This window comes from Lissotriton vulgaris, unplaced genomic scaffold (assembly GCF_964263255.1).
Source record: "Lissotriton vulgaris unplaced genomic scaffold, aLisVul1.2 SCAFFOLD_1649, whole genome shotgun sequence".
In the NCBI taxonomy this organism is placed as follows: Eukaryota; Metazoa; Chordata; class Amphibia; order Caudata; family Salamandridae; genus Lissotriton; species Lissotriton vulgaris.
The window spans coordinates 373,712-390,036 of record NW_028249463.1 but is presented as its reverse complement, the minus strand read 5'-3'; the positions used below and the strand labels follow the sequence as shown (position 1 = coordinate 390,036).

At 44.0% G+C, this 16,325-nt stretch overlaps 1 protein-coding gene across 1 annotated transcript in view; it reads left to right on the top strand.

Annotated features, from left to right (window-relative positions):
* Positions 1-2,926: 2,926 nt before the first annotated feature.
* Positions 2,927-16,325, top strand: part of LOC147663566 (B-cell receptor CD22-like) — a 348,558-nt gene continuing 335,159 nt past the window's right edge. Inside the window, exons 1-2 of the mRNA XM_086950354.1 lie at positions 2,927-3,067; positions 3,700-3,773. Of these exons, the coding sequence (XP_086806480.1) occupies positions 3,734-3,773 (40 nt within the window). The 5' untranslated portion in view covers positions 2,927-3,067; positions 3,700-3,733. The remainder of the gene's footprint in view (positions 3,068-3,699; positions 3,774-16,325) is intronic.

Below are 16,325 nucleotides of genomic sequence, written 5' to 3'. Positions count from 1 at the left end.
GAAACTTTCAGAATATCTTGACGCTAAGGTTTCAACTTGGAAGCACTTAAGCTAGAAAAGCAGATTTTCCCTAGACGGGATTTCCATATTGCACAGCTTTTGTATCAGTGCTTTGAAACGAAGGTAAAAACCCTAGGAAAGGCACACAGGGTGTGCTATGCTGTCTAACTCACTGAGATCTAGGTGCTCTACTACACCTCATAGTAGTATACACCGGGTACAAAGTACAGGTTCAGCACAACTCGCAGGAGGGAGCAAAACTCAAAATAGCATTATCATGGAAACCTAAAGTACTCGCAAACACCGAAGAAATCACCTTACCCCTCCTCCAGATCCCACTTGTGTTCCTACATTGTCTTTGAACGCTTAACTCTTGCCTGCTGTGCCACTTCAACCCTCTTGTGGCTTGGGCACACTTAAGTAAAAACTGGTCTTGCATTTTCCTGTACCTGATATGTGTCAGATAACACCTTCAGAGTGTGAAATGGTAACAAGCATTGACAAAGCCAACAGATTTGGCTTCTGCACAGGGCATGCATGCACATGCTTGTAAACACTAGGGGCCCGATTCACAGAACTCGTAAACATACTACTTTTGGTATTCACAGAAGTTAGGATTTTGTCTTAGGTTTGTTTTAAGACAGACTTAAGGCAGACTTAAGACAGACTTAAGTTAGGATTTTGTCTTAAGTCTGTCTTAAGTCTGTTTTAAGACAAACTTAAGACAAAATCCTAACTTCTGTGAATACCAAAAGTAGTAAGTTTAGGATTTTGTCTCAAGTTAGTTCTGTGAATCGGGCCCAGACACACCAATGGCTACAGGAATGTCCGGTTACTCACCGGTAATATTCATTACTCCGGGTCGCAGCCCTCCCCGTCCCAGTCCAAACCAGATGAGCATAGCTCCTCCCACAAGAAACTCGCAAGCAAATCTCCACGCCCACCCCTTCCCTCCAGGCCACTCCCATACCCTTAGGCATATAACACATGACCCCCAGAACCACAACCTGTTGTTTTTTTCAGCGGTTGCTTTTCCAGACAAGACTTTGTCGTGATGGGCCGGCTGTGCCTTCATCAGGTAGGTGTGTGATGGAAAACAAGAGCACACTGCAGCCCGATTTCCTATTAATACAGTGTGCTCTGTGCAAAAATATCGCACATAATACGTGCACTATTTATTTCTGCTTCTCTGACGTAGATTGGGCACAATTGTTTTTGCTGATCAAGTAATATATCCAAAGAATTTGCTTCGAAGTAAACACGGAGCGAATGCTGTTGCACCATTTTTGTTGCCGATTATATGACAGGAGACAAATGATCTTGCAACAAACACAGTCACTTTTTCACTCTTGATAAATAGATTTACGTCCAATTTACCTCGTGAAATCAAAAACTAGATATACTGCAGGATAGAGGCCATGTAGACGGTTTTGTGGAGGATGCAGGGCTTTAGGTCTGGTTGGTAGGAGGGAAAACAGACACGAGGGCGATGGAGTGAGATTAAGCAGCAACAGGGGGGGTGAGGGATTGAGATAATGCACTTTTTGTGACACACCGGTGGCACAGTGTGCTGCCTCATATTTAAAAGTACACGTAAAGCCACCCTGCTTCACGCAGCAAAATGAATTGCGGCACCGCTCTGAGTCAATTTCGATATGATGGACCCCTGTGCTCCCCACTGCCCTGGTGCATAATTGGCTGCCATGCACTGGTAGATTGTTTTTGTGCAGGAAGATAAACCTTCCTGGACAAAAACAACCATGAGAGGTGTTTTCCTCTTTGTATGTGTGCTGCAGAATGCAGCATGCATAAAAAGATATTCTGCAGCACGCAAAAAAAGAGGAAAAAAACAAGAAGAAAATAAATCATTTCTCCTCGTTGCACCTCCCTTCGCCTGCTCTGGGGAGGCGTGGCATTCAGACGCATTACCAGGTTTACGGTTTCTCGTAAATCTGGGAATGTGTCAGGTTCCATGGGTGTCGCACGGGAACAACCACAGCAACACCCATGGAACGCCCCTTTCACACACAGTGCAGCGCGAAAATGGGCCGTATTCACAAGGACATGAAAAGCCGAACAGGGTGGCTTTACGTGTCCTTGTAAATATAGGGCAACACACTGCGCCGCCGGTGTATCACAAATGTGATGTATCAGAGGCGCAAAGGGCGTGTAAATAAGCCTCTAAGTTTTAAGAAGCATGAGATGGTGCCTCATAAAGAGACGGACTTCAGCAGCTGCTCCAATACTGGCTTTAATAAAGATTAAGGGGCTGATTTACAAGCCCCGTGCGCCACAAGTACGCCACTTTTTCCCATTTTAACAGTGGCGCACTGCGGCGCAAGGGGCTTGTAAATAAGCCCCTGACTATTTTCATGCAACAAAGTATCATACATCTTACTATTATTCCCGTCATAAATAATTACGATTTGACTAAAAGCATAAATGCATGTGATCTTGGAACTGGGCATTTTAGGGGGATTGGTTGTGTGTCTCTGTATGCCCAGTGTGAAGCCTGAGAAAGCTCTGCATGCCTAGAGATGCAGGTAAGCAAGGCTCTGCCTTCATACACATGGATTGTAACGACTCATTGAATTGTAGATTAAGATTAAAAAAAATATGGTGAGGTCATCACCTAGATGTTCTATGGATATCGACACATCAGCAAATGAGCTCTTTGTATTTATTCTTGTGAGACTGGCACAGTGGGCAAGATGTGGAGGGACAGATCAAAGCATTCATTTTAACAGGTAGTAAATGAAGGGAGAATTTGATGCGGTGATTTAGATTAATTACTCAACTGCCCAAGGGATTTCAGAAATGTATTCGAACTTTTTGAAACTGTGATTTTCCTTCCGGCGTTGCTCTCTCAAACCGCCTCTCCCATTTCTCTTCTGCTTCATTCAGCAGGCTCATCCCCCACCCCCGCCCCCTCGTGCTTAACATATTCTGCCTTCCCAGACCATCTCTTCCTCTTCTCACTCTTGGTGGTGTAACTGTGATCTACTTGTCACACCCAAATGTGCCCCTGAAGAGAAGGAACTTACATTACGGCTCGCCCCACTCAGAGGTAAGTCTAATTAATGTTCGTGGTCATCAGCCGAATCATCTATTTTGGGGAGCAAAACATCTGTCATACAATCCTGATGCATTTTCTGAATGTCATGGCTTTAAAACCATCATTTAATCTATGGGGGCATTTGGTTTTGGGTTCCTTTGCCCTAACTATTGTGTGGAACACACAGGAGCCTTTGTTCCACTCTGGTAAATCAATCTATGCATTTTGAAGGACTACAGTCCCCACAGCCATCCCAATCCACCAAAGCCCCATTTGTGTTGTTAGGAAATGATAGACTAACTAGACGATTTGGCAGAGGTAAGGCCAGATGTATCATAGCATTACGTTACCCTTGCGTCACGCGTGGTGTCGCAATGGCAACCATTACTAAAGTCAGACTTACCAAGCAATTTAAGTGAGTAAAACATGTTTGTTGTTATTTTAATTTGACCCCAGACCTCCACTTACTTTGAACTCTATTCAATAATTTTCCTGGCTTTCATTATTTTCAGTATTTTATTGTACAAATGTTGATGGCTCTAATTTAACTTAAAACTACCCATGTGCTGTTTATCGATGCCCTGTTTATGCATGTTGCATAACTGCTCATTTCCACTACCTCAGCACAAACCTTGTAATTTCAGTTCCAGTGTTGTGTCCTCCACCCAAAGCCTGCAGATGTTCTGGACTCATCTCTTAGCACTGATCACGCTGCAATGTGAGTACTTCAGATTATTAAAAGAGGAACCCAGAGGCTGACAGGTGTTGGTTTCCCTGTGAGAAGCTCCATGTCATTTATGGATGAAATGCATTTTTAGTTTGTAAACATATTACATGATTGTGCTAGCATTGAATGAATCAATGTCAATATACCAGTTTTTTGTGTATAGGGCACTGAAGAGTGATAAAGCCAATGTGTTAAATCTCAGGGATGGAGGCTTGGAAGTCTTTCTTGGTTCTGGGAATGATCCAGTGATAGCTTTCAATCATCTGTGGGGAATTGCATCAACCTATTTAGGTAGACTTTAGCTCTCAGGCAGAGCACATGTACAAAAAAATTGAATTAAAAAGCAGTATTGAAAGAGGTGCTTTGGCTGCGTCTCTGTTGTTGTTAATACAGGTCCTCTGTCTGTGTTTGAAGGGTTTTGCATGATGTGACTGCATGAGTAACGTGAATAGTAGGTTGGGCCAGCAAGGGATTTTGTTTCTGTAATGAGAAAACAGCTGGTGCGGAACTTAACTTAATTATGAACTCGCACTATTTGTAAATAATGGCTGAAGAAATGAATTATCGTTGTGAATAAATAATGTTACCACACTAACATTATACGAAATGAAGCATTGATATTGTATAGAATGATACAAAAAGCAGGTATATTGGAGTAAAAAAAATATTTTTGTTATTTTATTAAGAAGCAAAGAGTTGACCATTTGATAAAAGTAGGGTACAGAAAATGCAAAAAAGATATATTGGGAGAATATTACATGTTCCACTGGTATATCAAATAAGGTCTAAACTGCTAGTGGATGATAACATTGACTTCAACTGAACAATAAGAAGAAAATCAATAGTACTGAACACATTGGATGCAGAATTAGACAATGTTGTCGACGTTTCGGTCTTTTTGTAATTATTTCATAAGACCATCCTCAGGACAAACGTTAAAAGCATTAGAATGTAGAGCCTATGTCGCAGACTATACATACACTACCTAGCCAGGTAAGTGATGAACTGTCAAAGTCATTTTGGGGATGATGTCTGTATAGATGTTAATTCTGCGACTTCCAAGTGGGGATGCTTTTAGATTAGGCTCAGTAGAAACGTTTGATTTTCGTAATCTGGCTCAGCAAAAAAACGCTTGAGGCTTGTTCTGTACTCAGAATTTAATTCTCGCGTTTTAGAAGTCGTGAGTAGTCGGAAAAGAACTCCTTTCGGGTCAGACGCGGTAGCAAACTTCCTTCGGGTCGGACGCGGCAGCGTATTTTGATGAAAACAGCTCTTTTCATCAAAATCATCAAAATACGCTGCCGCGTCCGACCCGAAGGAAGTTTTCTACAGAATTAACATCTATACAGACATCATCCCCAAACTGACTTTGACAGTTCATCACTTACCTGGCTAGGTAGTGTATGTATAGTCTGCGACATAGGGTCTACATTCTAATGCTTTTAACTTTTGTCCTGAGGATGGTCTTATGAAATAATTACAAAAAGACCGAACCATCGACAACATTGTCTAATTCTGCATCCGATTTGTTCAGTACTATTGATTTTCTTCTTATTGTTCAGTTGAAGTCAATGTTATCTTCCACTAGCAGTTTAGACCTTATTTGATATACCAGTGGAACATGTAATATTCTCCCTGTATATCTTTTTTGCATTTTCTGTACCCTACTTTTATCAAATGATCAACTCTTTGCCTCTTAATAAAATAACAAAAATATTTTTTTGACTCCTATATACCTGGTTTTTGTATCATTATATACAATATCAATGCTTCATTTCGTATAATGTTAGTGTGGTAACATTATTTATTCACAACGATAATTCATTTCTTCAGCCATTATTTACAAATAGTGCGAGTTCATAATTAAGTTATGTTCCGCACCAGCTGTTTTCTCATTACAGAAACAAAATCCCTTGCTGGCCCAACCTACTATTCACTTCTCAGGCCAAGCCCGCAAGGGTATATTGGGTTGCTCACCTCTTAATAAATACATGAGTAATGTAGCAAGAAGGGTATGTGTATTTTGAACTCTGCGACAAACAACACTGGAAGAAGTTTTACGTTATATAACACTGAGATACTATCTTGTCGAGTTCTGGAGGCACTGGAAATGCATTGATTTCAATCTAATATGTACATTTTTTATTTATGTTGGTACTTAGTTGTTTTTTAATTAAAGTACTTCAAAAAACATCCTTGTGCGGATTTCTTAGGTTTTATTGTGCCTTGCTGAGTTCTAAGTTTCCACCATACACCATCTCCTTAAGAAAACCTTGGACTGCCTTTCCTCGCTCCTGTAAGGTTCAATTGCAAAACTGGTGTTCCTTTTGCTCGGTTTGGGCCAATAGTAAATTGGTGACAGGGTTCATCCTCTGTATATGGAGTACTTCAGTTACATCTCGACTGGTAAATACATTGTAAATGCAGACCCTGTATCAAAAGTGAGGAAGTGGTTTGCTGTAGTCAGTTGGCCCCAGAGCACCAAAAATAGAAACCTCCTGACTGCTAGGGGACCATGTTCCTATGTTTTCACATGAAATGCAATATTTCCCACTGCAAAAAGAGAGGCGAGCTGTACTGCTGTTCACCTCCCATACAGTGGAGTAGCTTTAAAGGGGGTGTTTAGGATGTTACACCCCCCTCATAAGTGTATTTTCTCGTAAATAGTTGGGTACAACTGCTTTCAGTCGAGTATGGTGAGGTGTCTGTCGGATTTCACCAGGAATTTATACACAGACACAGACAATAACGCATACACATTCTCCCCCTCTTTGTGTGAAAGTCTTCCTAAAGGTTGGTTATTAGACAAAATAATGAGTTTTCTCTCACTTAGGGCCATATTGATGAAGATTGTGGTGCAGCACAGCCGAGCAAATCACCTTGCTGCGCTGTGCTGCATTGCTTCACTGAGAGAGGGAGGGAATGCGCCGTATTAATCCTTTACAGCGCATTCCTGTCCTTTTCCTTGTGGTGATGCAGTTTTAGCAACCTGGCATTATCACAGGCACCCTTGCACCCTGGTGCAAGGGTGCATCCAATGCATGCCGGATTGTGTTTGTGCAGGAAGGATCACTTTCCTGCATAAAAACTATTCTGAGAGGCTTCTTCGTCTTTCTACATGTGCTGCAGAATGCTTGGTAGGTCTTGAATCTCTTCCTGAAGGGAGTGTGTTAGAACTGGGGGTCTCAAGTTGGCTGAGGCAGGCACCTTAGTCCAAATAGGGACCCTTGCTTCAAGTCAGGGAAAAGAGGGACACCCTCTTTAATAACCCCTGCTCACCCACTGGTAACTTGGCATGAGCAGCCAGGCTTACCTTCAAGGCAATGTGTAAAGTATTTGCAACCACACTCCCAGTGACACAGTGATAACACCACAAATGGACACCACACTAATGTATGAAAATAGCAGTATCTTTATAAAGAAGAAAAATATGGTAAGACCAAACAATAAAAATCCAACATAGGCGTATTCGTAATATTTCACTTTGCCGGTTATTGGGCCAACAAACACTTGTAGGTTCTTGCGGTATTAATGAGCAGTTCACGAATGTTCAAAGGCAGTCCTAGTGCAAGGCTATGCAGTTCGTAATGCAGTTTGTATTGTCAGACCGATGCAGTTGTAATGCAAAAATAATGCAGTCCTCAATGCGCGTAATCAGACAGTTCATAATGCAAGAATAATGCAATCCGCAATGCACGTAATCAGGCAGTTTGTAATGCAAGTATAACGCACTCCTTAATGCGAGTAATAAGGCAGTTCGTAATGCGAGAATATTTCAATCCTCAATGCATGTCATCAGGTAGTTCGTAATGCAGGAATAATACAATCCCTAATGCAAGAAATAAGGCAGTTCGTAATGCAGGAATAATACCAGGCCAATCAACGTGATTAGCACGGTACAACTAGGCTCCATACGCAGACAGCAGTCCTGAACTTTCTAAGGGCAGTCCCGGTACTGCCGGGCAGGTCAGGGCTGCTCGAGGACTCAGAGCGTCTAATGCAATGCAGCGGGAGAGAGACGGGAGCACTCCTGTACGCCTCCTGCATGCCAACTCAGGCTACACACACTTGCTGCTCCAGATTGGAGTCCAAGCCTTACCTGGGGGATGCACTGCCTTGCTCTCTCTCTTTTCCCGTTCGTCATACGTCCTGCTGGGCGCTTCCGATGACGACGCAGCTCCGATGCAAGTCGATGCTGTAGCCAGACAGGTTACGGCACTGCCTTTTCCATTGCTGACGATCTTGGGCAGATTCCTCTTGCGAACAACGATCATGATTACCTCATGACTTCATTAGGTTTACAAAATCATTTAGCACGTTGCGTCTCGGGCCAGCGGTAGCAATCTTGATCCGCAGCCTCCGTTACAATGACGGCTCGGGCCACAAACAGCTACACAGCAGCGTGGACGATGATTCACGCTGCAGGGGCACTGCAGTCACGGGGCACTTTCCAACCAGCACCACGGACCCCACGCAGTCTCAGGCTGCACACGCACAAAGCGTCGCTGAGACTCAGTTAGGTTTCAGGCCGCACAGTCCCGGGGCAATGCTTACGACGATCTCAGGCTGCAAAAATCACATGCACACAGCTTCGCTGAGACACATTTGGAAACTTTGATGTTCCTGAGTTTCCACAACAGGGAGCCAGCACTCCCCGGGCCCTTGGAGACAAGTTACTTCAGGACACAGCACACAGCAACGTCCTTTCAAGAAGGGGTACACAGCACAATGCAAAGCCCCTTCAGCCTCTTCCTTAGTTTAATGAACAAACTGAAGGCCAGCCCCAGAACACACAGATAGGGTCAGTCCTCCTCTTCAGTCTCTTTAGCTGTTCTTCCTTGGCAGAGGTTCCTCTTGACCACAAAGTAGTTTCAATCCTTATCAGTCTTGACCAGTCCATAGTTATACCCCTAAATGTCTATGAAGTCTTCGTGTTCAGGGGGCACTGACCCCTGTCCAAACCAGGCCTTGGTGTCTCCCTGCCAGTGACACCTTCTTCGTTTGATAGTGTGGGTCTGGTTCCTCAATCACTCAGCAGGAGGTGGAGCCATTCTTTTATGGCGGCAGCCCAGGCCTCTTCACATCCAGGAGGCTATTTCTCCCCTCTACACTCCAGATGCAGGTCAGACTGTTGCTGTCTCACCTACTCCTCCCTTGGGTCAAGACATTTCCCAGATTCTATCACGTTCACATCCAGACAGTCAATCCACAACCAGGCAGAGACACACAGAATTGTTAGAACAAAGGAAATAGCCACTTCTGAAAGCGTGGTTTCTGAACACACCATTCAAAAACCACCTTCACAAAAAGATGTGTTATTAAATTGTGAGATCAGGCACACTAAACATCACCTATCCATCTTAAGCCTATGGGAATATAGGCTGGAAACACAGCCTTCCCCATTCTGTTCTATGGGCAAGATGCCCTTGCAACAGTGAAAAGTGAAATGGAGAGTATTTTACTGTTAGGACATGGTACACACCTCAGTACATGTCCTACCATGCACAGACACTGCACCCTGCCCAGGGGGGTACCTTGGGCCTACTATAGGCGTGTCTGATGTGCATAGAAAGGGAAGGGTAAGGGCTGACAAGTGGTTGCACTTGTCAGGACAACTTGGCACTTATCAAACTGCGCGCAGGCACTGAAGTGGCAAGCCTGAGTTCTCTCTATGGGGCTATTTGTGTAGGTGGAACAATTAGTGCTGCAGGCCTACAAGTAGCATTTGCATTACCAGCCCTGGTGCACACAGTGCACTTTACTAGTAAGGCAAACATAACAATTATGGACAACCAATTACCTTAACAGTTTGTACAGGGAGCACTTGCACTTTGACACTGATCAGCAGTGGCAAAGTGCCCAAAGCATCTAAGTCGGCAACATAATGTCAGAAAAAGTTCCAGGAGGAAGGCAAAAAGTTTAAGGAACTTTAGCCACAGAGGGCCAAGTCCAACAGAGTGCAATATCCATTGGTGGAGGGGCAGGATGTTCCAGGACTTGGAGGCGAGATAGGAGAAGGAACAGCCTCCACTGTGGCCTCAGCGGATGTGCAATATCTGTGCGAGGGTAAAGGAGGTGGAGTGAAGGTGTCTGGGGGTTGCTGGAAGCAGCCACCGCCCGTGCAGGTAAGTGCAGTGGGGTGGGTTTGGGGGTGGTTTCGACAGACGATCACAAGGGAAAATTAAATAAATTGTGAATTTTCCCTCGTCGTCGCCTGTCGTAATCCCCCCCACCTGGCCCCACTGCCCACCGCTCTTACCTGCATGAGCCGCGGCTAACTGGAAGATCTTGCAGTGGTTGATATATGCTGGTTCTTGGTTGTGAAGGGCTTTATAGCCATCTATCAGCATCTTGAAGTGGCATCTTTTGTGGATGGGGAGCCAGTGAAGGGTCCCAGGTTGGGGGGATGTGGGTTCATTTGTGTAGTTTGAGGATGAGTCTGGCTGCTGAGTTGAGTATTGTCTTCTAGTCTTCTCATGAGTTGGGTGGTGGTTCCTTCATACAGTGTGTTGCTGTAGCCTAGGGCCTGGGTGATGGATTTCTTCATGTCAATGGGAAACCATTGAAACGTCTTCGTAGCATGCAGAGAGTGTGGAATCAGGCTGAGGAGACTGCGATGATCGGTTGTTTCATGGTGAGTTAGCTGTCCTGGATGATTTAGAGGTTGGGGGCATGGTCTGTTGGTGTGGGAGTGGGTCCAGGTTTGGTGTGCCACCATATGTCATTCCATGGGCGATGTTCTTCCCAAAGATCAACACTTCAGTCTTGTTGTGTAGCGCTTCAGGCATTTGGTCTTCATCCAGTCAATGACATTCTTCATGCAGTTGTGGAAGTTGGTCTTCATGGTGGAGGGGTCTGCTGAGAGGATGAGCTGCGTGTCATCAAAATAGTAGATGTTGTTGAGATTATGTGCTCTTTCAGTGCCACGTAGGTTTTGAAAAGGGTGGGGCTGAGTGATGAGCTTTGAGAGAGACCGCAGATAGTGTGCTTTTTGGTGACGATCTGAAAAGTGGTAGGCGGATCCTTAGTGTTTGTCACATGAGTATAGATGCGATCCATTTGAGTGCGTCTCCCTGGGTTCCAATGTGGCACAGTCTCTCTCACTCTGTTCACAACTGTCAATAGGTCTGGCTGAAAGTGCACGAGTTCCTCACTAAGTGACTGAGTGCATTGATGATGGATGTGTGAGTACATGGATGAATGAATGAGTGATTAGATGTATAGTAACCTATACGAATTTTCAGTTATAAGACAGACCTTTCGTCTTTGTTTATTTTATTATGAATAATTCAGGATGATAAGATAGCAGAGTTCATAATCCTGCAGAATGAGGTTCTGTGTGTTTTCAAATTTCCTAAGATTTTGAAGTTTTATTCTCGCCCATCATGCTAAGTAGCATTCAGCGATAACAAATTCAATCACAGCAGCTTGAGCAGAATAAGGATCCCTGTATGACCGCCAATCATACTCAACTCTTGGACACCTTTGATGACTGCACTTCATACATGAAATTCATTGCTGAAATTAATTTGTCTTCATGTGGCACATTCTATTGCTCAATTACAGGTAGAGCTGTGTGAGCTTTGTGTGCATTTTTCTTGAATTCTCTTGTCTGACTGATTGATATCCATCTATCTGGTGTCCCTGGCTCTATTGCATTGGGCATGCTTACTGACATCTGTGTCTCACTGTTCCCAGCACCCTGTCATAAGTCACAAGGTAGTGATGGGTGTATTGTAGGGAAATCCTACTATCCTCACAGTAGAGGATAGCCTACCAGCACCTTTGAAATAGTCTATCCTACACTTCATAATTCTTCAATGTAAGTTGTAAATCTATATTCAAACAGTAATAGGCTCACATTAGTGAAGATTCGTGTCCTTAGGGATTCACAACATTTTTCAGAAGTAGATAGAGAAACCTACAACATTTACTGATCTCCTGGCAAACAGATACAAAATGTATGTGCATGTTATAACTTTAAAAAAAACTAGAGCCAAACGCACTTGTTAATTTCCTTTTCAGGGAAAAAATCCTTCTCTTACACATCACCAAGTTTGCGGGTTCTCCTTTCTTACACTGAAGAGTATATACTACTGTTCATAACAACAGTAAATATTCAATCTTTTCCAGAGCAGGAAGGGATTTAAGGTGTGTTTTTCAGTGTCGGTTTTTCCTTTCTGGGCTTCAGGGCTACATCAGAACTGGTGAAATTCCATGCTCAGGCCTCAGTGCCTCACCAATGTGTGACTTCACAGCTAAAGGTCTCCAAGGGCCCTGCAGTGTCTGTGGTAACGCACCAATCAGCCTGTTACCCTACCCTTTCCCAATGTGTTACCCTACCCTTTTGCAATTTGTTACATAGTTGGGAAAGGGTGGAGTGAAAAATCAGAGATTGAAACAATGCAGGCTCAATGCTTCAGTTTCATGTTGCAGCGTTCAAAGCAGAGAGGAGGAGTCCAAACGTGACGCTTGCAGGCAGAAAGGTAAGTTAAACAGCTTCTAAATGTTGTTTGCTTATGGGTGAGAGTGTTTGTCTGTGAGCGATTGTCTGAGCATGTCTGTGTGTCTACTTGTGTGTGTGTGTGTGGGTGTAAATGAAAGTGAAATGGATTAAGTGAAGGAATGAGTAAAAGTAAGTGAGAATAAGTGATAGAAAGAGTGAGTATGAGTGAGAATGAATGAGTGAGGGAGGGAGATTGACATTCAGTGTAACTAAGTGTTGCTGTGAGTGAGGCTGAGTGAGTCACATTCTGTATGAATTTGAACGAGTAAGAGAATGAATGAGGCAGAGTGAGTCAATGTGAGGATGCATTAGACTGATTGGGTCAGAATAAGTGAGAATGAGTGAGAATTGGTGTAAATGAGCGAGGTTGGGTTAAATTAAGTGATGTAGAGTGAGTTTGAGTGAGTGAAGATGCATCGAAGGTTGATGACTAGGATTAAGTGAGGCAGAGTGAGAATGAGTAAGATTGAATGAGGCAGACAGATACAGAATGATTCTGAGTGAGGCTGAGTCAGAGTGAGATTGAATGAATGAGAGCGAGTGGGTGTTAGATTTGGGGGTCTCTAATTGGCACAGGTAGGTACTTGGGACAAATAGGGACCCTTGCCTCTAGTCTTGGTAAGGGGGAAACTCCTAAAATAACCCCTGCTCACCCCCTTGGTAGCTTGGCATAAGCAAACAGGCTTATCTCAGAGGCAGTGTGTAAAGCATTTGTGACCACACACAGTAACCAAGTGTCAACACTACAGATGGACACCATATAGTTGTATTTTAAAAATAAGTATTCTTTATATACCCTTAACACAAGACCACAAACGACAAAAATCAACAATACTATACTTAAGATTGTAGTTTTAGCTTAGTTCAGTTCAGTTCTTAACATGCAACACTTTATGTCAATGTACCTTACGATGCGTGACGCTTCCATATCAAAAGTTTTGCAGCGAGGGAAACGTGGCAAAGTTCAGGTGCAAAGAAATAAAGATGTGAAGATCTTCCAGATGCTGCATGCTTCTCCGATGATGCAAGAAGTCTCGGTTCGATGCGTTGACTGCAGGGGCAACACCCTTGTTCAGCAATGCAACGTCAACAGCCTTGGCTGCGGCACTCTTCTCCAACGTTTGCGAGATGCTTCCATGCAATGCGACAACTACAGTGGTGACATCCAAGATGCGACGGCAGCAGCTCAGATGGCGGCACACTTACCCGTGGATGTGAGGCGCTTTTCTTGATGCGGTGCAATGCGACAGCTACAGTGACGACATCCACGATGGGACGGCAGCAGCAGCGACGGCGACACACTTCTTCCCCATTGTGAGTTGCTTCTCTCGATGCGGTGCAGTGCGACAACTACAGTGGCGACATCCAAGATGTGACGGCAGCAGCAGTGACGGCGACAAGCTTCCCCTTCATTGCTGGACGCTTCTCTCGATGTGGTGCAATGCGTCAGCTACAGCAGCAACACCCTTCTTCGGAGTTGCGACAGAAGCGGCTGCGACGGCGACACGCTTCTTCCTCTTGAGTCGAGCTTCTAGCTTCTTGCGACACGCAGTCCCCCAGAAGGCACATAACAGCAGCAGGCACTTCCAAAGACCTCTGGGGAGCTGGGGTTTTGAAATCTGTTGTCCCTGAGACTTCAGCAGGAGGCAAGCTCTGTTCCAAGCCCTTGGAGATCCTTCACAAGTTGAAAATAAAGCACACAAGGTTCTTTCTCCTTTCTTTGGCAGTTAGGCAACCACTGCAGGCCAATCCCTCAAGCAGCACTTCAGCTTAGGGATAGTCTCTCCTCAGTTTCTTCAGGTTCCCCTCAAAGGTTTCTTCTTTTAGTCCAAAAGTGATCTATTTCTTGGGATCAGGGTCTCAATATTTATACCCCAAAATCTGTTGTACTCTGAAGGCAGAGGGGACTTTGCCTAGTCCAAACCAGTTCTGGAGCACCCCGTTTACATGACTCCTTCTTTCCTTTCATAGTGCAGGGCAGAAACATCAGACGCCCCACAGGAGGTGGAGCCAGCATTGTGGAGGAAAGGCACAGCCCTGGAGCACTCTGTTGACACGATTCCTTCCCTCCTTTCACGTTGTAGGGCAGAGACATCAGACATACCACAGGAGGTGGAGCCAGCACTGTGGGGGCAAGCGCAGTCCTATTCAGGTCCCAGGTGCAACTCCTCCCTCCCATCTAGATGCAGATCTGTCTATTCACCACTGGGCTGACTCATCCTGTCTACTGGAATCCCCCAGCCCCGTCACTCAAACTCCAGACAAGGAATACACAAGCTAGCGGAGGCAGGCTTAGATAGTAAGACAGAAAAATACCTACTTTCTAAAAGTGGTATTTTCAAACACCAAATGTTAAAATCGACTTCACTAAAAGATGTATTTTATCATTCTGAGTGTAGGCATACTAAACTCGAATTTCCACCATGTTCCCTGAGTCAGTTAGGATTATAAAATGCAATAATCTAACTGCCCATTCTGACCTATGGGGAACATTTAGCCTTGCAATAGTGAAAAACGAAAATGGCTGTTATTCACTATTAGGACATGCCACGCACATCAGGGCTTGCCCTACCTTATACTTACAATGCACCCTGCCTTTGGGCCAACCATAGGGGTGTCTGATTTGAAGAAAAGGGAAAGTTTAGGGACCGGCAAGTGGGTGCACTTGCCCAGTCAGCATGACAGTACAAGACTGCACACAGGCTCTGCAATGGCAGACCTGAGACACACTTTTACAAGCTGCTTCTGTGGGTGGTACAACCAGTGCTGCAAGCCCACTAGCAGCCTTTGGATTACCAGCCCTGGGCACTCCTGGTGCACTGTACTAGGGTCCGAAAGGTAAACCAAACCAACCAATCATGCAGTCACTAATCCATACATTAATTTACAATAGGGAGAGCATATACACTTTAGCACTGATCAGCAGTGGTAAAGTGCCCAGAGTCATAAAATAGCCAACAATTGGGCAGAAAAAATATAGCAGGAAGGCAGAAAGTTCAGGGATGACCCTTCAAAAAGGGCCAAGTCCAACAGTGGGAATGAGTGAGAATGTGTCCGACTGTGAGTATGAGAGAGTCAGAGTGAGAGTAAGTGAACTGGAATGAGTAGAGCTGAGTGAATGAGTGAGACTGAGTGAGAATGAGCATGTTAGAGTGAATCAGATTGAGACTAAGTGAGAATGAGTGAGTGATGGTTATGCTGAGTGAGTCATAGGGTTTGCATGAGTCAGAATGAGTGAAAATGAGTGCGACTGAGTGAGAACAAGTGAGACCAAGTGAGTCTGGGTGAGTTCGAGTGACACAGAGTGAGATTGAGTGCAGATAAAAAAGAGCGAATTAGTGGAACTGAGTTAGAGTGAGTAGGACAGTGTGAGACTAAGTGAGTCAGAGAAAGTAAAAGTGGGTGGAAGAATGAATGGATATAAGTGAATAAGACTGAGTGAGACTGTGTGAGAGAGTAAAGCTGAGTATAGACGAGTGTGAGTGAACTCCACAAACCCTTTGAAATGAAGTTAGACGCCATCATTGGACATCGAGCCAAGTATTGTGCCCCTTGAAAGGTCACCAGCCACCACTGGTGAGTTTATGAAATCCCACAAATATGTACATTTGTAAGTGTGCATAGACTTACATTTCTGGCACTAAACCCTGCTTGTGATATTCTCATGCAAACATATTTGTGGAAGTCCATCGTACACAAGAATAAATCCAACATTCGAAAAAGTATGTAATTGTGAAACAGCTTACATATTTTCATGTGTAAGTCAAATTCACACATGCAAATTGCTTTTAGAATAGATGAATTGTTTTTGTGCTCCTTATTTAACATTTGGTGTATGTTAGATTAACGTATTGGATTGTAATTTATGATTGTAATATTATGATGCAAGGAACTAGCAAAAGAAAAAGGTGAATTGCATTGCATAACTTCTCTGATAAAGTTCATTTATGGAATAAACCAAGCAGGCAGTATGAAATATAGCACTATTATACAGTTTTCTAAGAGAACAACATTCAACCCCGAAACTGTGATACTTT